At 48.9% G+C, this 23,754-nt stretch overlaps 1 protein-coding gene across 4 annotated transcripts; it reads left to right on the forward strand.

The window, feature by feature from the left end:
• The first annotated feature begins 2,564 nt into the window (after positions 1-2,564).
• On the forward strand, positions 2,565-22,891 carry LOC120961625 (uncharacterized). 4 transcript variants are annotated; one of them, XM_040385491.2, is made up of 7 exons: positions 2,565-2,933; positions 4,746-5,671; positions 14,056-15,577; positions 15,679-15,991; positions 17,197-17,396; positions 19,654-20,013; positions 20,451-22,891. In XM_040385491.2, the coding sequence occupies exons 2-7, from the start codon at positions 5,405-5,407 to the stop codon at positions 22,859-22,861; spliced, it is 5,073 nt and encodes a 1,690-aa protein (XP_040241425.2). In that variant the 5' UTR covers positions 2,565-2,933; positions 4,746-5,404; the 3' UTR covers positions 22,862-22,891. The 4 variants fall into 4 exon arrangements, with proteins under 4 accessions (XP_040241425.2, XP_049463849.1, XP_040241423.2 ...); XM_049607892.1 differs by having other exon boundaries at positions 2,565-2,776; positions 4,742-5,671; XM_040385489.2 differs by having other exon boundaries at positions 2,565-2,776.
• The last annotated feature ends 863 nt before the right edge of the window (positions 22,892-23,754 follow it).

The raw sequence follows: 23,754 nt of genomic DNA on the forward strand, positions 1-23,754 counted from the left end.
ACGAAAAAAAACAGAGAACACATTAAACATTACAATTATGCTTATAATAATAATCTTCTATCTGGAATAATGTTCTATAATTGAATTATGGAGGTAGCGCTACATTTTGCATTTTTGCGTTGTGCGCTACATACCTATCCACCAATAGAAAACTTGCCATGTTTGATGCAAAACGGATTACTAATGACATAAAAAATTGATTTTTTTATCGTTTTTATAGAGTTACAGTGATGGTTGACCGATTACAGGTAAAATTTCAATTAGTACACAACTTCAAATTTTAGTTCTACGCTGCTTAAAAGCATCCGACAGCCTAGGAGTGCCCAAGATGAAAAAAACTGTCTCCTTTCTTTGTTACTTTGTCCTTTCATTGTTAATTTAAGTTGACAAGATTGCACAATGTAAAATATTTGAGATTATGCAGGAGTTTTATAAAGTGCTATGTCTGATTTTTTTAAATAAATGTTGCATCATCGCAAACCAATCACGATGTAAAAGAGTCAATTGTACTAAAAACAAAGCACTTGATCGTTAGCTTTTACTCATTTTCTTTTGATTTTTTTTATAAAATCACTTTACTATTTTGTGGAACCAAAAACATTCTAATTATATGGGTTTTAATCTAATAACAATGAAAAATACAAAATTTCCCCTCGATTTTCCACCCAAAACTGTTAACGAAACGCGAACCGGTAATGTAACGGAAATTTAACGAAACGTTTCAAACCGAACCAACCGTTTCAACGCCCGCAGGCCAAACATTTTTGCGGTTTTTGCGAGCTCGCCAAACGCTCCAAACCGGTGGGAACTTCCCTAGCTGGCGATGCTTTTTGTAAGTCGTAATGACGGTTTTTGACGTTTCGAGCCAGGGTTTTTGAGGGTTTAAGATGGCCGCCGAAAAGCTCACGCTGGTGTGCGATTGTGTTGGGGGCCAAAAAAAATAAATACACTCTGCTACCTCCCCCCTTCATTGACCTCACGGGGTCGTACATTTTATGTGTTAGCATATTAGCATCTGCGCAACGCCGTCTCACTTGCTCATACATATTGCGCTATTGCATCAGCTGATTCGGTGGTCTTTTTATGTACAGTCTTCATTTGCGAGTGATCTTGTCGCTAAGGGAATCGGGGAAAGCCGGTATTGAACTTTAAACTATTCTACTAATAAATCGCATAAAATAAGTTCCCAAAGATTTTCCCAAGTCATCAAGCTAGGGTAACTGTACCAGTATTCGGCAGTGTACCTGTTTTCGGAAGGGTAACTAAAAAGTGTAATTACGTAAAAACGAGTTGAGAATTGTATCAACAGATATTTTTTACATAGAGATATGCTCATTTGTTATTCATATACGAAGTTTCACTATTCACTATTTCACTATAAATTAACCAATAACTTGAGAGAAAAAAAATTGTGAGCCTGTCGGAGCTGTACTCTACAGCCGTCAGGCAATCTCATTTCTCCAGTGCCTACTTTGTTTGTAACTCAAATCAAAATGACTGAAAAAATTTCCAGCAAAATGCCCAAAATGTGCAACATAAAATTAATAATTTAAGAACTTTTTAACACCATTCTTAGGAAAGTAAGAGTGTAAAATTGTTTTAAACATTTTTGTCTACCTATTGGTATTAATTAAAACATTTACAGCCTGCCGAAAATAGGAACAAAAACAGTGTTTGCATTTTCACGAAAAAATACATTTAATTCGGCAAATAAAAAATAGAACAACATAATTCGATAGTTTATCGTTCAAAATAACGTCACTTTCATGAAAAGTAATAAAAATTGTAAGTGTACAATCAGTTTTTGTGAAACTGCTACACTAACCTGCCCAATACTGGTACATTTACCCTATTCTTGTTGTTCCCAGCCAACACGCAACATTGCCATGGCATCGACGACCGAAGGCAACACCATTTTGTTGTTGGCCATAGCTGGCGCGTTTGGTACTGCGTGGATAATAACTATATATTGAATAAAAATAAAAATATATATTGAATAATATTGCTGAAGTTGAAGTGCAGTGATGTATGTGAATGAATTTAATCAATCGAGGAGTTAAAATCCTGTTCAGCATATTGACCTTAGCCAACCCTTAACCAAACTTTTCTTCAAAGCATTTTTGGAAAAGGTGGGTTAAAGGTGGGCAAGATAAATACATCGGATCGGAACTGGCAGCTCCGATTGTTCTAAAATTTGGTAGGTTAATGATTGAATCGACCACCACAAACCCTCGTATGATTGAAGTGGTTTTACAGTGGGTTAAGGACGATTTGGTTAGTTGGCTTTAAACGGCGTTGTGCAGCATTCCTACGGTCGTTGCTCATTAATTTTAATAATATTTGCACTTAACTGTAGTCAATTTCAATGCAAATTATCAACAAAATTGTGCATTTCTGATTCACATCAATAGCCGAGTTTGTTTACGTTTTTTCACGCTTCCACATAAGCGAAAGAGATGGCATGACCGAAGAGCGAGAACATACACACTACGGTAGCACACTTCGAAACGAGCACTGCAAGCGAGTAAAGGACGGCTAGCGAAAATGAGCGAGATGCAGCAATATTCGAACGTCAAAAACGCTCGCCTTGCCCTGCGGGCTGTCACCCGTGCACGACATTTGCAGACTGGGTCTGTTTACCCATTGTTGTCGCAATTGTGGGGCGCCTTTTATCGTTCTTGCTAACAACCCGTACGGACGCGTCGTCGCCTTCGTCGTCGTCGTCGTCGTTGTCGATTCGTCCTCGTCCGATTTCGCGAGAAAAAACAAGAAACAAGTAAAAGCAAAGAAGTGCATCATCATCATCATTGTCGTCTTCACATAGGGAACGTTTTTTTGGTTGGTGTGTTGCGGGCAGCAGCAGCAGCAGCAACGCGATAACATTCCACTACATAGTGCCGCGTGTGTGTGTGTGTGCGCGAAGGAGTGGAAAGGTACCCTCAGCCAGAATCTGCGTCGAGAGTAAAGGAGCCACCGACCCCAATGGTGGTAGTGTCGGGGCCGCACCGTGTGGGCATTCAAGACGGTCGGTGGGTTGGCCGCGCAAGCAAAGTGTGCGGGGTTTCGCGGGGATAAGGAATTTGTTTTACGATAAGAGCATGTCTTTCAGTGGTGGGGCTGGGGGGACGGGACGGTGAAGCGAGAAGAATTTCGGCAGTGAAATTCAGATATTGTTCCCATGTGTATGTGTGTGTACGTGTCTACGTGTGCGTGTGTGTGTGTGAGGGTGATGCGGTGGGCGGCCGTGTAGAGGTGGAGGGCTTCATCATTTCCTGTTGTGCAGGGGCAAGGGTGGGCTCTCCCCGACACGAAAGTATTACAACCTGCGCGCGAGTGTGTGAGTGTGTTAGTGTGTGGTACGACCGAAGAGAAAAAGTAGAAACACCAATTGGCTGTGTGGGCTCTGTCATTCCGTGCTATCCCGTGCGTGCGTGTGTGTTGGTTTGTGTGCGCCCCAAGGGTGCGCGTGTGTTTGTGTCTGTTTCTATTTGTTCGCTCTTTTCTCACCCTTTTCGCCGCTCCCTTCCCCTGCTCCCCATGACGACCCTTCACCTCCCTTCACCGTCTTTCGTCCATCGTAGCGCTTTGGTGAATGAAGTGGTTTGACAGCAGGAGAAACGACGCATCGATTGCTGCGTATAGCCCCACACACATACACACAAACACACACCGAGACACGGGCTGCCCCAAACCCAAAGATGCTGCCAACCCCCCTCCGAAAAGAAAAGGGCTCGGGCTAGGAAGAAATGTCACCCCACCAGTGTTGTTGTTATTGTTGTTCGGAAGTGGTTCGCCGAGGGAGCCTTCTATGTCCATCCACTGCTTTTTTTGTTGTTGTTTCCGGCCGTGTTTTAATCGTGTGCACCGCGGTTTCGGGAAGGCATGCCGTGCCCCTCCCACCGCCAGCAAGGGAGCGAATTCCGGTGCGCCAACTTATCTGCCAAGGTTGAGGTTGGACATCATCGATTAGTGGGGCTGTTTTGGAGTGGTTTCTTCCGCCCTGTGCGAAAACTGCATTAAAATGCGACTTTGCCCTGTCGCGTGAAAACAACCAGCTCTCCTTCACCTCTCTCAGCTCCCCTCGGCCCCTTTGTCAAAGTAGGCGACAAAGTTCGGGTGGCTGTTTTCCCCGCAATCGTAATTTTCGAGCCTGCTTGGATGGAGGCGGAGGGAGGGAGAGGGGGATGGTTATCTTTCTATCCCTTCCCTTCATCAACATCGTCATCAGAGCAATCCTATCATCTCGGTCAGAACCAGTTTCATCCCAATTGGTCGCTGCATGTGTGTGTGTGTGGTATGGTTGTTGTCCCACAACCTCCCCCCCCCCCTCACTTCCCTCTTCCTCTCTTTGTTGTTGGTCTTTCATTGTTCGTGTTAAAATCGCGATCGATTCGATTGACGACATCTCGTCCCCGTCACCCCAACTGAGGATGATCATTGAGGGGCAAGGGAGATGGTGGAACGATGATTTGGTGATATAAATTGGCGCTCAAAGCGCGCGCGGAAACAAGTCGGGGTGTACGATGCTCTTTCTCGCGGACCCTCCACCCCCAATCCCCCCCCATCTCTCCCCCTAATCTATGCGTTCAATTGTTATTTTATCATTCTGTTTGCTACCACTTCCCACAAACAAACACAGCCCCAAAACACGTACACGCGCGCGTGTGTGTGTATGATCGCCATCAGTACATGTGTGTTTATTTCTCTCTCTGTGTGTGTGTGTGTGTGTAAAACGGTGAAGATAGTAAACGAACTGTAACCGATAAAAGTGTGTCTCCCTGCCCTGATGTGCTTGTGGCTGTAGCCGTGCTGGGGCCGAAATAAGAATAAAAAAAAACCCTAAAGTGATCCGTGACCAAGGAGAAGAAGAAGAAGAAGAAGAAGAAGAAGCAGCAAACGTGCTAAGTTTGTGAAGGGAGGGTTTTGAGACTCCCGGGGCCTATCGCCCAATCGAAGTAAGCTGGTTTTGGTGGTGCCTGCCGAGTCGAACCCTGCCCAAAGGCACGACAGTCTGTGAAATTAAAGCAACACCTGAAAAAGTGTGTAAAATGTGCGTCGTGGTACGGTGGAATCGACCGGCGATACTGTAAAGCCCCCCTCCCACCCCCTACTCCTACTCCTACGTGCCGCGGGAAGCACCAATGTGGCACCACTACACCGTGACAGCGCCACCCACCGCAACAACAACAACAACGACAACAGCTGATCGACGCAAACGACGGATGCACTTTTGCCGCTTGGTGGTGGTGGTGGTGGTAATAGTGTTGGTGGTGGATGCGCTTTCCACCGGTGGTGCGGTTCTGCTTACGGACGACGGGAACCGGCGGCGCTGAATTCCCAACCCACAAGCCCACACAGAGCAGAGCAGAGGGGGAGGGCTAGATACTCTAGTGGCAGCGTGGCAATGACCGAATCGTTCCCGTCGGCACTCGGCGGGCTCGGTATGGCCGCCATCAAGCAGCACCAGCAACAGCAGCAGCAGCAACAACCGCCCCAGCAGCAACCGCACCACCATCATCATCCGCACCACCACCAGCAGCAGCAGCAGCAGCCGGGCGCGATGTCGATCGAGAAGCTGGTGCGCGTGGGCTACTACGAGCTGGAGAAGACGATCGGCAAGGGCAACTTTGCGGTGGTGAAGCTCGCGTCCAATGTCATCACAAACTCTAAGGTACGGATTTGTTTGTTTTGGTTATTTCTCTATTTTATTGTGCTAACATTTTGCTTTATTTTCGGTACTTTAATGCGCTCTGTGGGAAAACGGCGGCAACCGAATATCGCACGGAAGAAATGCTACCAAATCAATCAAAAGCACGTGTGTGTGTGTGTGGTTGGTGATGATGGTTTGAATGGAGGAAGCGAAACCTCAGTATGATTAAAAGCAACCCGGGGGTATGCAGTGAGTGGGCGCGCGATTGGGCAATCGGTGTCACCGCGTGTTTGATTAAGCGTTTCAGCAAGGTTTCATAATTTCATAAAAGCGAAAGCAAACGCTTGTTTAGATATTATACAAAATTATAGGTTACATTTCAAAGTATTGCCTTCTAACTGGGAAATGTGTAATGATTATGCTAAATTACCTTCCAGCGAGGGTTTCCTTTTGCAACTGATATGATGCTGTCAGTTGTTAGAGAATAATTGTTTGAATGTCATGCTTTTATCACGTGTCATATTACAACCAAGCAAGCAACCGGCTTCCCATATTTGTCCGTCGAACGAAACCGGCTATTAAATCAATCAGCTGTTGTAATGATAGTATTCCAGGGGATGATTACTGAACCCTGAGGCAAGTTGTAGCGAGTTCGGTTTATCACTGACCAGTAAAGGGACTTAGTTTAGTTTGATTTCGAATATTTGCTAATATGGTCTTTTACTCCTTAGTCCATTCCATAGTCCCAACGGTCCTTTGAAGGGCCATGATTTGCCGGGACTCCTAATTTCACATAAGATCGCATACTTTTACGTGTAGGAGAACGGTTTCTAATCATTTAAGCTCGTAGGCGTCTTTGAGCTATTTTCTAATTCGTTTTGTTGGTGCTTTCGAATCACATAAGATTAGTTTCCAAGCTTCGTCCACTTTGTAGTGTGTCCCTCTCGCATTTCCAGTATGAATTCGTTCATTGGTCAGAGTCCGATCATGCTGGATCAACTCCATTTTTATTGCTAAAAGGCTATAAACTCAGCTGTTGATGTTTGGCGTATTTTTTAATGACATGGTTTGTTCTACAACATGGTGCCCTACAACAATTAAACCCATTGTATTATGCTGACGCGGTTGTACATCAATGGGTGACTTGCATGATTGAGCATTAATTTAAGTAGACTTTGTCCTCATGATTGCATTCGCCGTGATAAAGAAGCAGGCTTGAAACATCCTACAAACTTTTGCTAAAAACATCAAAAATCAAAAGAGTAGTTCTGCAATATTTGCAATTTATTGCGACGTTTCTAACTAAACACAGAACCTTCAACTGTGTGTCAAAGGTCATGCTAAAAGGCTCTTCTGTTATGATTTTTGCATTTTGTTTTAGTCATCCATGTTTTTGCTTTAATGCTCCTTGTGATGTTCACATTATGAAAGCATCTTTTGCAAAATTATTATTTAAATCTTACTGATTTCCTTTCGCGTGGGGAAAACAGGACTTATTCATTTAAATTCCATAGCTTTGCTTTAAACATTGTATTTGATGGGGCGACCCCGTGGTACAGTCGTCAACTCGAACAACTCAATAACATAACCCTCGTGGGGTTCGAACCTAGAATGAACCGTTCGCTCGTAGCTCTAGGACTGACTATCTATCCAGCTGCTTAATTAGTCTCGAAAAAATGCCTGTACAGGTCGACATGTCCACGGAGGGACGCTACGCCTAGTAGTAGAAGAAGAATCGATTGATGAGTGAATGTGATAATAAGGTTTCTGAAAGATCAATCAAAATTAATATTTACATCGTTTTCGAGCGTAAATAAACAATATTAAGAGCTGCTTTTGCACATTGTTCGACTGTAAGTAAACATTTGACATCCAGCTGAAATACTGATGCCTATCGGAACTTCGTTCTATCGTTACTGAACAAGTGAAACCCCTAAGTTGATTCGTTTGCTGTACGGAGTTTAGACTGTAGTTTGTGCCTTCATTTACAAAAATAGTTTGAATTTATTTGCCAATGATGTATCCCGTTATTTTTAAAATTAATAATTGACTATTAAATTAGTACACAATTAATTTAAATTAAGCTCAGTTGACAGTAGACAAACAGGCAAGTTGATATGCCAGGTTCCAAATACAATTATACAGTTATAGCCTTCAATTGAGATAATTGTTAACCTTATGACATGATTATTTTCTTATTAACTGCCTAAATTCAACAGCTAAAGTGTTTCATCTAGTTCCATCAGCAGAATGTCTTCCTTTCTTACTTTTTTTCACACTGCAGTAAAGTCAATTTTTCTATTTATATTCAATTACTACTAGCCGCTATTGTAAATTGTTTTGTTTACGTTATTCAGTAGTTATTTTCTTCCCGCCTCTGTTCATCTATGTGACCACGACGATATGCTGCTTAATTACTTTCCGTTTCCTTTGATTGACCAAGCGCTTGGATGTTGTGTCTAGCTTGCGCAATCTGTGCAATACTATAATGGGGGAAACTATCATCCCATCGTTCGGCTCTCAACCCTAGCTTTGCAAAAAGTCTCATGATGAACTACGTAACAAAAACAATGTTTGATTAAAATGAAATAAGCATCATTTAACGCTTCGATAGTGGGGGAAAAATAGGAGGACAGATGGATGCGATCCATTATTTGCCAAATCGCACTCGATTAATCGAATCGAAAACACTTGGTAAACGCCACTCCTCCTTCCCCCTCTAAGGAGAAGTCATCCCGGGCCACCCGAGGTCAAAGGTCACCAGCGCCGCTAGCTTTCGGGCGTAGTTTTGCGCCAAGACACTGTGTCAGCGTCCACCGGTGGGGTTGTTACCAAGACGCTTGACCGCACAACAACTAAAAACCAGTCTCTCTCTCAGACCCCGCTCCTCTACCACTCTAGAAACAGCTACGGAGGAATGTGGAGGAAGAAAGAAGAGGAAACGACTGAGAGTGTGGATATGATTTGCATGTAAAAGAAGCGTGGCCACTGGCACTGATCAGTGACGCCAGGGTGTTAATGATTTTAGCGTTGCCCTCTGTGGTGTACATCTCTCTCTCTCTCTCTCTCTCTCTCCCTCTCTCACCCCGATGAGGTGTTAGCAACTGAATTGGGGTAGAACACAAAAATCCGGTCCCCTTAAAAAAACTGCTGTTTAACGATTGAGTTAAGCTACCCCCCCCCCTCCACCGACCCCATCCCTCCCAATCTGGTGGAAGTTAGTACCTTCTTCCTAATAAAAACATCCTTAAACAGCGTGTCCAAACAGTGCCAGTGCGTGCGTGCGCTCAGCCAATGTATAACCAGCCGGCCCGCTTTATCCAACAAAGCAGGCAATGGGTGGAATTTTTCCACACTTTTGAGCCGCGTGTGTGTGTGTGTGTGCAGATAACGTTATCTATCCTCACCTGATCTCCAGCGAACTTCTTCCTACTGCCCACTTTCCCGCCTGTCTCATGCCCGGGCGAGGGTTTGTTTTTCGCACGAATTGTGCTTCCTTTGGCTCGCACAGCACTGCTGTCTAACGTTTACGATGGAGAACCATTCAGCGAAAACAATCGCGTTCGCACAAAAAAAAAACCGCCTGCAGCGTAACAGCAGCATTAATCACGTGCGTCGCATAACCCCGTTGGCAGGGCAACGGATCGCAGCAGGCCGGACGGGGACGGAGGGATCGGGAGTTTGCGACGTGCTAATTTTCATCCCAAACACAAAGCACGCCCGTTGTTTATCTGTGGTGTTGTTGTGACCGGTTGCTGTGGCTTGGACCAGAGACAGAAGAAAGACACAAATAAGGGCCATTTTCTTGCCACTCTTCCTTTAAAGGGCGAATAAATCATAATCTGACCAGTGGATGGCCACCGAATATACCTCGGACGGAACATAATCGATCTTAATTTGTATGTTTTTTTTTAGGTGCAGATGAAATGGCAATCCCCACAGACACCCAATTTGGCAATGTTTGTGCTTCATTTTTGCTCATTGCTATGGATTGCTATGGAACGTTGGATTGGGTCCAAGCGCTGGAGGACACAGAATGCCGTTGGGCATCGATCGTCGTCGAATGACGAACAAATAAACTCCAACACACACACACACACACACGCACATGGCCGGTGAGCCTCGAAATAATGCACCATTTGTGCAAAAAATAAAGCGACCGAGGACGACGACGACGACGAATCGATCAGCCGGTGTGTTGTGTGTGAGTGTATGCAGGCCTCAGCCGTGTGTGTGTGTGTGTGTGCGAGCCCCCTAAGTTCGCGTCACAACCACCCACTTGCCACCAGCCCCCCCCCCTCATTTGGGCGTTGAAAAAGGATATGGCTGCGAGCGCAAACCGATGCAATTCCGGTGTCCGAGTGTGTGTGTGTGTTGGAGTCGGACGAGCGCGTCAGCAAAGAATTCAACGAGAGAAAGAGAGAGAAAGTAGAACCTTCCATTTCGTCTGCTTCCCAATCCCACATGCAGTACGGGCGGGAAGTAGGAAGTGGTGAACTTTTAATGACCTAAAAATGAAGGAAATCCATCTATTATGGTCAAAGCCGGTGGCAGGACGACCACACCATGCCTGCCTGCCACAGAAATGGCTCAGGAATGGAGGCTCGTTTCGTCCTTTCCGCTGCTTTATAAATACGGAACAACCACTACGGCGATGACGACGATGAAGACGGAGGCTTGACCCCGCGGGGCTGGCGGAAGCTTAAAAATGGGAACCGATCGAACCTCCCCCCACAAGCCATGAGCGGAAGTTGTGTAACGGCGAGGTTGGGTTGTAACCTGCCACAACACTGCTGACATGACTGGCCAATCCCCCAACCTCCTCCCTCCCCAACTTAGAGAAGGAGAGGGAGTAAGAATCGCGAAAGGGTCACTGAGTTGGTGACGACAAAACACAGGCACACCTGGCGTGTGAGTGTGTGGGTGTGCGTGTGTGACCCATAAATATATTCTCCAACACATTTTAGTCTGGGTGGATGGGATGGTGGGAAGGGAAGGTCCTCTTCAAGGCGGTTGGCCAATTTTATGCCCTGGGACAGTTTAAAATAAGACCTCCGTTTGGTTGCTTTTTTGCTGCTGGACCCCCGTATAGGGTGGGGGGGGGGGGGGGAGGAGAAAAGAAATATTTGCACTCGTTTTGGTCCGATTTGTGTTGTGACCTCACTTTTAGCCGTAATGAGGCAATCCTCCCCCCCCCCCCCCCCTCCTTCAAAACCTACTCACCCACCACCCCCCTCGGTGGGGTTGAATCAGATGTTTTGAATATTTTATACATACCTACCGCTTAGATTTCACCTGGGTGGGTGGGTGTTGGGTGGTGCCCTATCTTATGACACCCGCTCGGTGACCCAGAACCGGCGGAAGGGGAAAGAGGGTGGGTTTGAGAAGTTCACAATATTCACGCTTTATTGACATAACCCGGTCGACCTCGATGGACTAACAACAACAACTACAAAAGTATAGGAAGAAGAGATAAAAGAAAATATTTTTTTTAATCGGCACACACCGGTGAGGAAGTTATTTTACACTAGAACCGCCATATGAGTCAATTTTGTCCCATTCGTTATGTATACATATTTAGACATGTTTATTATTTCCTAAAGGTTTCTTGTGGTTAAATAATTAATAAACATCAAAATTAGGTACAATAAATCTTTATTAGCAACTAAATCAATTTAAACAATAATCGAATGGAGATCATTCCAACCGCATGCCAAGGATATTAAGGCCAGTTTTCTTTCCGCATTAATATAACATTATAGAGCTTCTAGTAATAAACGCTTATAATGATTCATTAGAGGATTGAAAGACAGTAAATGTAAGCTTATAGGTATAAATTATTTAAACAATTAAGTGATTAGTAGGGGTGTCATGGTCATGGTCATGGTGTACGGTCTCGTAGTACAGTCATCAACTCGTACGACTTAACAACATGCCCGTCATGGGTTCAATCCCCAAATAGACCGTGCCGCCATACGTAGGACTGACTATCCTGCTATGGGGGGAAATCAATTAGTCACTGAAAGCCAAGCCCACAAGTTGGGTACAGGCAGGCCTTAACCGGCAACGGTTGTTGAGCCAAAGAAGAAGAAGAGGGGTGTCGTCATGGTAATAAAACAAGTCTATTGTTCTAAGTTGTTTGAGTCTACGCAAACGTCTGTGACAAAAAATTGATGTCAAAACAGCTCTTTAATGGCCAAACGAAGAGGACAAGGTTTTTTTCGGAATCAAAAGGAACTCCTCGATAAAGTATTTCAAGCATCTATAACACATCTTTGCTTCATCAGAACCTGGCTCACGTGAAAACGCATACGTACGAAACTCGTTTAGTCTATTGTATGTGAAGCATTCGTTAGCACTTTTGCCCTCGGAACAAGACATTTGAACCTGGTAGCGCTGACGAGAACCTTCAGCATTTGACACAGGGGCAGTGCTACAAAATGTCACTGTCAATGTCATACAAAAATCTGACTGAAACAAAATCCATATCAGCGTCACGTCCTCAATTGTGATAGTCAGAGATGATACTCAAAACGGTTGGTGTGACCAATACACGCTTCATGACATTTTTGCGACCTTGGTCAGTCACTATTTCATGACTTTTTACTTTTTTACTGTGATCAGTTTTGCAAAATATCACTGACATAGTCATGACAAATTCCGGCGGGAAACAAAATCATGTCACGAGCTCTACTGTGATGTTCGGAGGCGAACCTCAAACAGTTGGTGCGACCATCACATGGTTGAGGACATTGTGTGCAATCGACTCATGGTCAGTCACTTGGTTGCAACATTTTCAGTCGGTGATCATCATGGGAGACATACGGTGCTTGCGAGTGGTTCCAAGAAACATACAGACGTTGTCACCCAATTTAGGCTCTAAGGCATCAATTTTTGACAGTGTGAATCAATTTTTGCCCTTTAAGACATCAATTTTTGACTTTAGCGCACCTACGTTTGTCTGTAAGTCATCAATTTTTGACTCTTGTATGAATCATGACAATTTGACAAGGTATTTAAGCAGAATTTTAACAGTTGTTATTCCACGTCTCATAAGCAATACAAAAATTGTGTAAATTGATTGTTTCTTGAGAAAGAATGATGAAATTTTAGAAATTCTAATGCTTTTGTTTTCCAGCTGAAAAAACATGCCAATTTTTTTCACTCCATTAAAACTTCCAAAATTGGCAAAACAATTGATTTATTTTGGATTCTATCAATAAAATTATTCACTACTTAACATAATTTCAATCACTGCAAAGCACACGGTTTCAAGAAATCACGTAAAATTTTGTAACTAAAGCGATTGACTCACAGTCAAAAATTGATGCCTTCGAGGCAAAAATTGATGCGCACTGTCAAAAATTGATGGCTTTGAGGCAAAAATCGTGACACGCTGTCAAAAATTGGTGCCTTTGAAACAAAAATAGGTGAGTTAGAGTCAAAATTTAGCGGCAACGACTGTAATGAGCATGTTTTCTCGCTCTGTTTGACTCGCAAGATAATCAAAACAGACAGATGGAGAAATCATGCTTATTTTGGTGCTTGAGCCCTCACGCCAAGTATATTCCAAGAATGTCGTAATAATCGCCGACTAAAATATCGTGGCCAAGTGTGTGACCAAGAGTTGGGTGCTAATTAAAATGTCACCAAGCATGTGATTGATGCTCCAACTGTTTGAGTCTCGTCACTAATCACCTCATTTGTGTACGTGTACAGCAATGAGCGTCAAGCTACCGTGGATAGGTTCATTGTTTTCGTTGGAGAAAATCTCGTGATGCTCATGACATTTTGCAACACTAGAGGTTGGCATTTCGGTTCCTTTGAGCGAACGTGAATGAACCGAGTCGTTCATCACAATGAACGTGAACGTGATTTAGGGTTCTTCCGTTCATTTACAAATAGCAATACCAGTAAACCGGGAACACTATTCGAAAATCGGTAGAACTACAGGCCACCTGAACAGCAAATCAATATTGGCAATATGTCATATGACGCTAGAACGCATTGCGCAATATAAAATCGACCGTTACTTGATTTGCATATAAATGTGCCGATGTTGAAAGTTGTTTCTTTTTTTTTACGTTCATTATTTTTTATTTCAATTTATCAAAAAAAAAACCATCTTGTGAACCGGTTCATCCATATTGTAATGTGAACTGAATGAACCGTACGGTTCTGGTTCATTTGGCACACCTCTACTGGACACAGGCAAGTTAGCGTTGGCGCTCCTATTTTCCACGTATTCTTTGACAAAAAAGTCCCATCGGCGGTTCTAGTGTTAAAGTGTGCGATTTGTTGTGCCTTTGGTTCCCTTTTCTTTCACTACCATCACGCTCACACACTCATCCTTTGTCTTTCTCTCTCTCTCTCTCTCTCTCTCTCTCTGTTCTTTCCTTCCGCAGGTTGCAATTAAAATAATCGATAAAACATGCCTGGACGAGGAGAACCTGGCGAAGACGTTCCGCGAAATATCGATACTGAAGGTGCTGCATCATCCGCACATAACGCGCCTGTACGAGGTGATGGAGTCGCGCAACAAGATCTACCTGGTGACGGAGCACGCGGCGCAGGGCGAAATCTTCGACCACCTCGTGGCGAACGGGCGCATGCGGGAGGAGGAGGCGGCCCGCATCTTTTCGCAGATCGTGGCGGCCGTCGACTACTGCCACCGGAAGGGCATCGTGCACCGGGACCTGAAGGCGGAGAACGTGCTGCTCGACACGGACATGAACGTGAAGCTGGCTGACTTTGGCTTCAGCAACACGTTCGTCGAGGGACAGCCGCTGCGCACGTGGTGCGGTTCGCCGCCGTACGCTGCGCCCGAAGTGTTCCAGGGTGTGGAGTACGATGGGCCAAAGTCGGACATCTGGAGCTTGGGCGTGGTGCTGTACGTGCTGGTTTGCGGAGCGTTGCCGTTCGACGGCACGACACTGCACGATCTGCGCAGCGTGGTGGTGGCGGGCAAGTTCCGCATCCCGTTCTTTATGTCGCAGGAGTGCGAGCAGCTGATCCGGCACATGCTGGTGGTGGAGCCGGAGCGGCGGTACACGCTGAAGCAGATCGCGCACCATCGATGGTTGGCGCAGTACAACTCGATCCCGATGCTGGAGGCCGGGGACTACGGGCTCGGCAGTGCGGGTGGACCGGTGGTGCGCGAGACGGAGAACCTGGACACGGTCGTGATGACGCACATGCTGCAGCTGCCGGGGCTGACGGCGGACATGATTGCGCAGTCGGTGCACGAGAGCCGGTTCGACCATATCTACGCGATCTACAACCTGCTGGTGGACAAGCTGCGGCAGAAGCGGAAGGAGAAGGGGCGGCTGCAGCACCACGCCAGCCTGGCGTACTCGCGCTCCCGCAAGACCAGTATTACGACCGGCGTGGTCGACCGGACCGAGGTGATCAAGAACGATTCGCTCGAACGGTTGAGCCCGCTGACGAGCGTCGGCTCGACCATACTGAACATATCATCCGGGCTGGCGGGGTCGGAGGAGCTGGAGAAGTACGATCAGGACACGGCGACCACACCGACCGGCGGTGCACCGGCGAGACAGTCGGACGTTGGGACGACTCTTGGTAGCGATCAGCAGCAGCACCAGCAGCAGCATCCGCAGCATCAACAGCAGCAACAGTATCAACAACATCTTTTCCCACCGCCAAGCTGCCATGGGGCAAATGGGGCGGGCGGTGGTGGTGGTAATACACGGCGGCACACGGTCGGACCGGGTGATGTGGCGCACGAGCAGGTACTGGTCAACCCGAACGTGGTGCCGATCAGCTTCAAGATTGGGCCGCACGAACCGCCGGTCCCGCCGACACCGAACGTGCCGATCAACATTCCTTCGCTGCAGAACCAACCAATCCACAATCTGACCATCAAGGATCAGCATCTGCTCAAGCCGCCGACTGTGATGGGTGCAAGTAAGTTGTTTGGCGCCTGGGGGGAGGGTCGTCAGTGCGCGTGCTAATTGCCCCTTTTTTCGGGTGTGTTTGTCTTGCTCTCTCTCTCTCTCTTATTTCAGCGAGCTCCTTTGGCCGCCGGGCATCGGATGGTGGAGCGAATCTGCAAATTTACTACCCTTCGTCGTCTACCAACTTCCACGATCAACATCATTCACACCAGCAGCAGCCGCAACAGCCGCAGTCACAGCAGTCGCAACAGCAGTCGCAACAGCAGCAAGGAGATGGATCGTTGCTGGGTGCGAGTGGGCCGACTTCCGCCCTTGGACCGATTAGCGGCGCGGTAAACAATTCCACGCTCATGATGGACCACGTGATGATGCTGCAGACGCCCAACAGCGAGGGCACGGATGATTCGAATGATGAAATTCAGAGGTACGGGGGTAATCGTAAGCTGAAGCGTTTCACTTGCAAAACAGTTGGAAACGCACATCGGTTGAAATTGTTGTTCGTTTTTTTATGTTTGAAGGGGGTAGGAGGGGTTTTCCCCCCTCATCCACCATCTCCCAAAACACGCTGCTTATCAAAAAGTGCGCCAGGAAAGTGTGGTTGAAGGTTTTATTTGTGTTTTTATCTCATCAAAAGAGAGAAGCTTGAAGGTTCCGTTCATCCGCTCTCTCGACACACAAATATTAAAATTTGCTGTTTATTTTACGTGCCCTTGAGCGTGTTTTTGGAGGTGCTGGAACGGGGTGAAGGGCAATGCTACACTGTGTCAGCGTATCGAATGCTGCCAGCAAATCAAAACACGAACGTGGGAAGCCCGAAGCCCTTCGATCGAACGGCGGGAGTCCGTCTTTGTTTGTTTGTTTGCTTTCTTTCTGCCCTTCCGTACTGGAGATGGATGTTCCATTTTTCTACTGCAGCGTGTAGCTTCGGTAAAGAGTTTTTAAGGCCGTGCGCTGTGCGTGTCCGTTGCGCGCCGCTTTAGCCCGAATTTCGCGCGAACAGCAGATGTGTAACGCACCTTGGCGATAAAAGAAATGGTCTTATCTGTCGCCGACACAACGCACGGTACGATAAACGACATTTCCGCCTGCCTTTTAGCAAGATGTACGCACGTCTTCATGTGTGTGTGTGTATGTTTGTCGACGGGGGAATAAAAGTTTAGTTTTAAACGCACCTTTTTTCTATTCCTATTTGAATGCAATGCAATTTGGGATCGATTTTGTCTTATTGGCTGCAAATTGCTTTCTAACTGGATTTAGATGGGGGAGACGGTGATAGCATGTTTGTTGTAGTAGCAGTGGCACCACCCGGCTGATGCCATAACGCTCCCGTTTTTGCGCGTAATCCCTGGGTCCGCGTGGCCGGTGGTCAACGTTATGTCATCGCGCGTGTCACGTCGACGATATATGTCGGGGATGAATTTCCATTTCCGCCGTGCGCCTTTTCGGATGTAAATGATGTGTGGAACACCGTCACCAATGGAGACATTACCAGCGAATGGAAATGCAAAGTACATGCAAACAGAGCTCCATCGTCCGTCCTGCTTAACAAAGCCCTTTTTTCCCTTGTAATGTACCGATGTGTTACGTCCCGATAACTTACTGACCTTTTCGCTTTCCCATTTCCATTAGATACATGCATGGACGCGGTTGCACCAAACGGCATACCGTCGGCTGTACGGATGATCTGTCCGCCGGGAACGCGTCACCGATGGAACCTCCGCAGGCACACTCGCCGGCCCCGTCGGCGGGCGGCACAAGCAGTACCGGTGCGGGCGGTGGAGGCCGCACTCGGCGTACCGGTCTGCTGACCGTGATGGAACGTCCGCCCGGTAAGTAATGGTTCGGAGTGCGCTCGAAACGTCACCGGTTTCTAAAGTCGCAACAGGCGAAAGAATGAATGATCGTCGCGTGTGTGTGTGTTTTGTTTTGTCTCGTTAGAATCTTTACTTCCTTTGCATGTTTGCTAAACTACTGCTAGCACACACACACACACACTTAAACACACGAAATTTAGAAGTACTGTTTGTTGTTGCCTTACTTTACTTTGTTGAATATTTCTTTTATTTTTGCACAAGCAAATGACGTACGAAGATTTTCACTTTTTGTTTGAAGTGTTGTAGAAATTTGTTTAAACTAAGTGATGGGTAAAGCAAAAATCCGGAGCCGACTCCGGAAGGTAGGTCAGTCCAGCATTATCCGGAGTCGTCTGGTATCGGCTAGAATTGTTCAGAGTCATCCAGAGTCGTCCGAATTCGTTCAAAGTCGTTCAGAGGCGCCCGGAATCGTTCGAAGTCGGAGTTGTCCAGAGTCATCCGCAATCGGTTGGAGTCGGAGTCGTCCGGAGTAGTTCGGATTAAGAGTCGTCTGGAGTCGCCCAGAGTCGTCCGGTGTCGTCCAGAGTCGTCCGGAATCGGTTGGAGTCGAAGTTGTCCGGAGTCGGCCTTGTAACAAAGGCCTGCATACGAAGTGCACGCGCAAAGTGAAAGACAAAAACACAGCGAAATGAAATGCCTGATCACTAGCAAATTGCACCGGACAGCTCCTGTTACTCCGATCGTCTCCAAATCCGCTCTACTCCGATCGAATCAAGACGACTCCAAATGAGTCAGAATCCAGTCGACTCTGGTCGACGCCGGACGACTCCGAACTAGTGATGGGTAAAGTTAGCAAAAATCCGGAGTCGACTCCGATCAGACTCCGATAGATTCGAAATCGACTCTGGAAGGTAGGTTCGCGCTGCAATATCCGGAGTCGTTCGGAATCGTCCGAAAAGGCCCGGAGTCGTCCGGAGTCGTCCGAAATCTCCCGGAGTCGGAGTCGTCCGGAGTCGTTCGGAGTCGTTCGAAGTCGTTCGGAGTCGTTCGGAGTCGTCCGGAGTCTTTCGGAGTCGTTCGGAGTCGTCGGAGTCGTTCGGAGTCGTTCGGAGTCGTTCGGAGTTGTTCGGAGTCACCCGGAGTCGGAGTCGTTCGGAGTCGTTCGGAGTCGTTTGGAGTCGTCGGAGTCGTCCAGAGTCGTCCGGAGTCGTCCAGAGTCGCCCGGAGTCGGAGTCGTTCGGAGTCGTTCGGAGTCGTTCGGAGTCGTTCGGAGTCGTCGGAGTCGTCCGGAGTCGTCTGGGGTGGTCTGGAGTCGTCTGGAGTGGTTCGGAGTAGTGATGTGCTTTATGGAGCGCACCCACGACTCGAGGAACGACTTCGATTCCGAACGACTTCGACTCCAGACGATTTTAGACGACTCCGGACTACTCCGGACGACTCTGGACGACTCCGGACGACTCCGGACTACTCCGGACCAATCCGGACGACTCTGGACGACTCCGGACGACTCCGACTCCGGACCAATCCGGACGACTCTGGACGACTCCGGACGACTCCGACTCCGGACGACTTCAGACGACTACAGACGACTTTAGACGACTTCTGACGACTCCTGACGACTCTGGACGACTTCGGACGACTCGGACGACTCGGATGACTGGAGTCCGAACGATTCTGACCCGGACGACTCCGACCCGGACGACTCCGACCCGGACGACTCCGACCCATACGACTCCTACCCAGACGACTCCTACCCAGACGACTACGACTCTGGGCGTAAATAGTGGTTCGGATTTTGCCAGAGTCGGAATCGGACTAACAATAGCCGGAGTCGGATCGGAGTCGTGGGTGCCCTGCAAAGAGCACATCACTAGTTTACACATTATTATATTCCTCTTTTTTCTGTCTCCTCGTGTGATACTATTCTTTTATTTCTTTTCCGTTGTTTTGTTTTTTTTTTATACCAATTTTGTTTTTCTCCTCATCCCTTTTTTCCTCTTTTTTTTCTTCTTTTTTGTATTTTTTTTGTGTGTAAATATGTTATTTTCAACTTCCTGTGCATCAATGTTGTTTTTGGTGTTGTTTATAAAAAAAAACCCCCCGTAAATACCTGCTATACGGAACAACGGAACTGCACTGCTCCCTTCCCCCCCCCCCCCCCCCAACCCAACAAAACAATACACCCTCAAACACACGCAACATGCGTGCGGCCCTACTACTACCACACGCTGCTGCTTGTGTGTGTGTGTGTGTGTGTGTGTGCGCGCCACAGTGATAAGCCCGGACCTGATACGGGAGGTGGAGGCACGCATGAACCGCGACTATTTGCCACCCTCGCTGCTGCCGCCCGTCTGCTCGCAGGCATCGTCGGCAATGGTCAAGCACCACGGTCCACTGGACGGCATGGGAGGACCGCACGGACCCCAATCGCACCCGCCCCCGATGGTCTGTCCACCAGCCGTGCCGACGCCACCACCGGCTCACCAGCAGCCCCTACAGCAGCAGCAGCAGCAGCAGCAGCAGCAGCAGCAGCAGCAACAGCAGCAGCAGGCGGTAGTAGTGGTACAGTCGCAGCTCTGTAACCGACGCTACGCCACCCGCACATGTAAGCTCCCGACGGTACAGGAAATTGGTAAGTGATCCGTGTCTGGCGGAACTCGCGTGTCTCATCATCTCGGGAAGGATGCATCTCTCGCCACACAACCCAACTAACCCAACCATTCGGGGGGAGTCGTCGTCATCAATCCGGAGAGAGGACACAACGAGGAATTACGGATCAATCGCTTCACACTACTAATACAGCATTCGTAAATCGCCTGGCCATCCTTCGTCATTTTTGTAATTAGAAACAAGATTTGTAGTCGTAACGGTGGATTGTTTTTGGTGTTTAAATCTGCGCTAGACGTTTGTGTTGGTGTAGTAGCTGTTGTACAATTGCACGCTTTTTTGTCCTTATGTGTCCCGTAGCCAGTTGCAGTCGGACTCAACATCATCCATTTCTTCTTTTAAATTCTCATCCTTAATTCTAAAAAACCCTTAATCTAATTCCCTATTTCTTCACCTTTGCAGGCCGTTACAGCCCGGTGCGCCGCGCGTCCGAGGGCTCCCGCATCACGTCCCAGTTCCAGGGCCCGTTCCAGGAGTGCCAGCAGCTGCAGAAGGGTCTGCACGCGGCCGCAATAGCGGCGTCGCAGCAGCAGCGCAGCAACAATCTGCTGATAACGCCGAGTCCGCCGCTCGCGGACAACTCCGTCAGCCTGCCCGGCTCCCCGATGCACTGCAAAGCGTTCGTGGACGAGCGGAGCAGTGCCGGCGCCACCGCTGGAACCCTGCCCGACATTACCGTGCCGCACGACGTGCTGCTGTCGCTGGTGCCCGGGCTGGAGAAGCTGGTGCAGGAAAATCGGCTGCAGATCGACACGGCCAACAGCATCCTGCACACGCGCACCATGCCGTACGAGGTGGGCCACCAGCTGGGGCTGGTGCGGGGTGGTGGTAGCCCCGCAGGAGCAGGAGGTGGTGGGACGCTGCTGCTGGATGCCGGCATGAATCTGTTGCAGCTGCAGCACAGCCAGAGTGTATCGCCGCTGAATGCAACGCTAAGGCATCATGGTGGTGGTGGCGCTGGTGTAGGGGCCGGTTACGGTGGTGCAGGAGGACGGCCCACCGGCTTCCCGATGCTGGGTGGCGGCATGCAACCGAGCTACATTGCGGGCGGCGGCGGCGGCGGCGCGTTTGGCAATCCGTACGCGTTCCAGAACCTGATGGCGGCACCGGGCGGCGCAATGTCGACGGTGAACGCTTCCAGTACGGGAATGTGCCATCTGTCGGGGCTGGAGTACCCGGGCAGCAACAGCAACAGCGGCTGTCCGTCTCCCGTGTACTACGCGAGCGGTTGCTCCTCGCCCATCCTGCCCGGTCCGCCGGCCTCGATCGTGAGCGGCTGCAGCGGGAACATGAGCGGCAGTGGGAGTGGTAGCGGTGGTGGTGGGACTGGTTCGGCAAGCGCTGGTGGTGGTGGTGCTGCCTCCCCAATGCATCAAATTACGCGTGGCATCAGCACGTTGAATACGGGTGGCGGTGGTGGCAGTGCCACCGGCAGCACCACAATGGCGGGCGGTTCGATTACGCGCGGCACCTCGTCCGCGGTGACGGCCGCCTTCCCGCCCTCGGTGGCCTGCAACGAGCCGCTCGATCTCAGCATGGACATCGTGAACAGCGTGGAGATCGATTTTTCCGGCCGCATAGTGGGGGGCTGCTACTCGGGCGCCACCACACCGGTCAACTACTTCGATCCGAAGAACTACGGGCTGCTGCCGCCACCGCCACCGCAAACGATGCGCATCTGTGCGACGCCGCCCACCTCGCCCAACAACCTGTGCATCATCCAGGAGGAGCACCCGACGGCGACCGGGACGACTGCCGCCGGAGGGGCAGGCACCGCGTTCAAGAGCCACTCGGCGAACGGGTCGCCGGAGGATCTTAGCTTCCAGCACACGCACCCACAGATCTGCCTGACGGACGTGCAGGGCAGCGAGATCACGCTCGTCGCGCTGTCCGACTCGAGCCACGGCGATAGTGACGATTCGCTCAACTGTCCGACCGGGGGCAGCAGCGCCACGACGAGCGGGCTCGGCTTTTCCGGGCTGCTCATTACCGAGCCGGCGAGCGACATGCCGTCGATAACGCGGGGCGTCGGGCGGAAGGCAAGCCTCGACACGGAGAACAACTCGACGGCGACGGCGAGCAGCAACTCGGCGAAGCTGGACACGTCCGACATTAGCGAGTCGTACGTGCGGCGGGGCAGCGATAAGTCGCTCGGGTTTAGCGACGACAGTCTGAGCAACGATTCGAACCATTCGAACCTGTCGCCGAGTCAGGAACCGTCGGCTGCCAGCTCGGGCTTCAAGAGTGCCGACTCGTACTCGGAGCAGGACGGTGGCCGGCTCAGCCCGGACTCGCTCGGCGAGGGGGGCGCGCGCAGCTCGGACGAATGCTACGAGCTGCCGCTGCCGCAGGAATGCTCCTCGCTGGACTCGGCGCGCATACTGGAGATGGTGAAGCGGACGCTCGACTCGACGATGCCGCCCAAGGGCTGCGTTTACGGTGTGACGGGCAGTGGCGGAGGTCATGGCAGCAAATCGGCGAGTGGGATGGATTCGAATCCGCTGGGCGATGGTGGTGGTGGTAGCAGATCGACCGCTGCTGGCGGAGAGGATCGATCGAGCCATGGTGCCCTCGGCGGTGCGGATGGAGGAGCGACTGGGTCGGTTCGCGGTGGCAGCGGGGCCAATTCCGAGGCACGGTCCAACCTGAGTCTGGAGTTTTCCGGCGGCCTGCAGATCGAGCTGCAGGTGTACGAGGGCCGCAACAGCAAGGACAGCAATACGAGCAAGGGCATCAAGCTGCGGCGGATCTCGGGCGACCAGTACGAGTACGGGAAGCTCTGCCAGCAGCTCATTACCTCCCTGACGGTGTAGACTGCTTTTATGTGTGTTTTTTTTTTTTTTGGCTCTTTCTTTCTCCATTTAACAAAAGCAATCTTTAGTGTAGTTGCTGCTGGCTCACGGGCGATGGGGAGGAACACACATTCAACCGTAGGTAGGCAGGGCACCACCACCACTCCAAGCATGCACCAGAGTGCGTCAGGCAGACGCATCAGACATTGTGCTGTTACTTTTTTTTTAAATCTCACCGTGTGTGTATGTGTGTGTGCGTGTTTGAACACCGGTTTTAGTTCAATGATGAAACAAGACTAATGGCTAATAGTAGACTAATGGCCACAGGGGGTCGTGCCGCGCCAAGCAAGTAGGGGAAGTGATTTAAATGCGTTAATTTTTATTTAGGTTTATCTTTTTATTCGATTTCAGACCAATTTTTAACCGTCGACGAGAGGGGTAGGGAGCGTCAGAAGAGGGAAGTAGATGCCACAGACACACCTGAAGGGCACACAGTAAGCTAGGGTGTAGAAAGAGCGAGAGAGAGAGAGAGCGAGTTATGCCTTGATGATTTTGCCAATGAGGGAATTTCCCCGTGCTCCGCGTGCGCAATAGCCAATAGTAGATAGTTTATATCCTTGTTCGTGTATGTGTATAGTATTGTTAATATAGTAGAGAGAGAGAGAGAGAAACGCGAGTACGCAAAAGTCATGCGTAGGCCGGAACCGAGACAGCAGACAAAAATAATGGGATGAGCGATTAGGCCCTTCCCAGAACACCCGCTCTGTGTCTCACAGCAATACTGCATTATTACGAGGAGCAAATGATTTTGGTTTTTAAAACGGAACGGAACGTTTCTTAACGTCTTTAGGGATTGTTTTAAAAGGATGATGGGTGTACGCTAGCTACTAGCCGTTGAAGGCAAAGACATATGT

The sequence above is a fragment of the Anopheles coluzzii genome, chromosome 2, assembly GCF_943734685.1.
Source record: "Anopheles coluzzii chromosome 2, AcolN3, whole genome shotgun sequence".
Lineage (NCBI taxonomy): Eukaryota > Metazoa > Arthropoda > Insecta > Diptera > Culicidae > Anopheles > Anopheles coluzzii.

Bases quoted from the DNA above. Each gene is read 5' to 3' on its own strand.
- LOC120961625 (XM_040385491.2), top strand. From the start codon at position 5,405: ATGACCGAATCGTTCCCGTCGGCACTCGGCGGGCTCGGTATGGCCGCC. The intron at 5,672-14,055 runs GTACGGATTTGT...TTCCTTCCGCAG, and splicing joins ATGTCATCACAAACTCTAAG to GTTGCAATTAAAATAATCGA. The intron at 15,578-15,678 runs GTAAGTTGTTTG...CTCTTATTTCAG, and splicing joins GCCGACTGTGATGGGTGCAA to CGAGCTCCTTTGGCCGCCGG.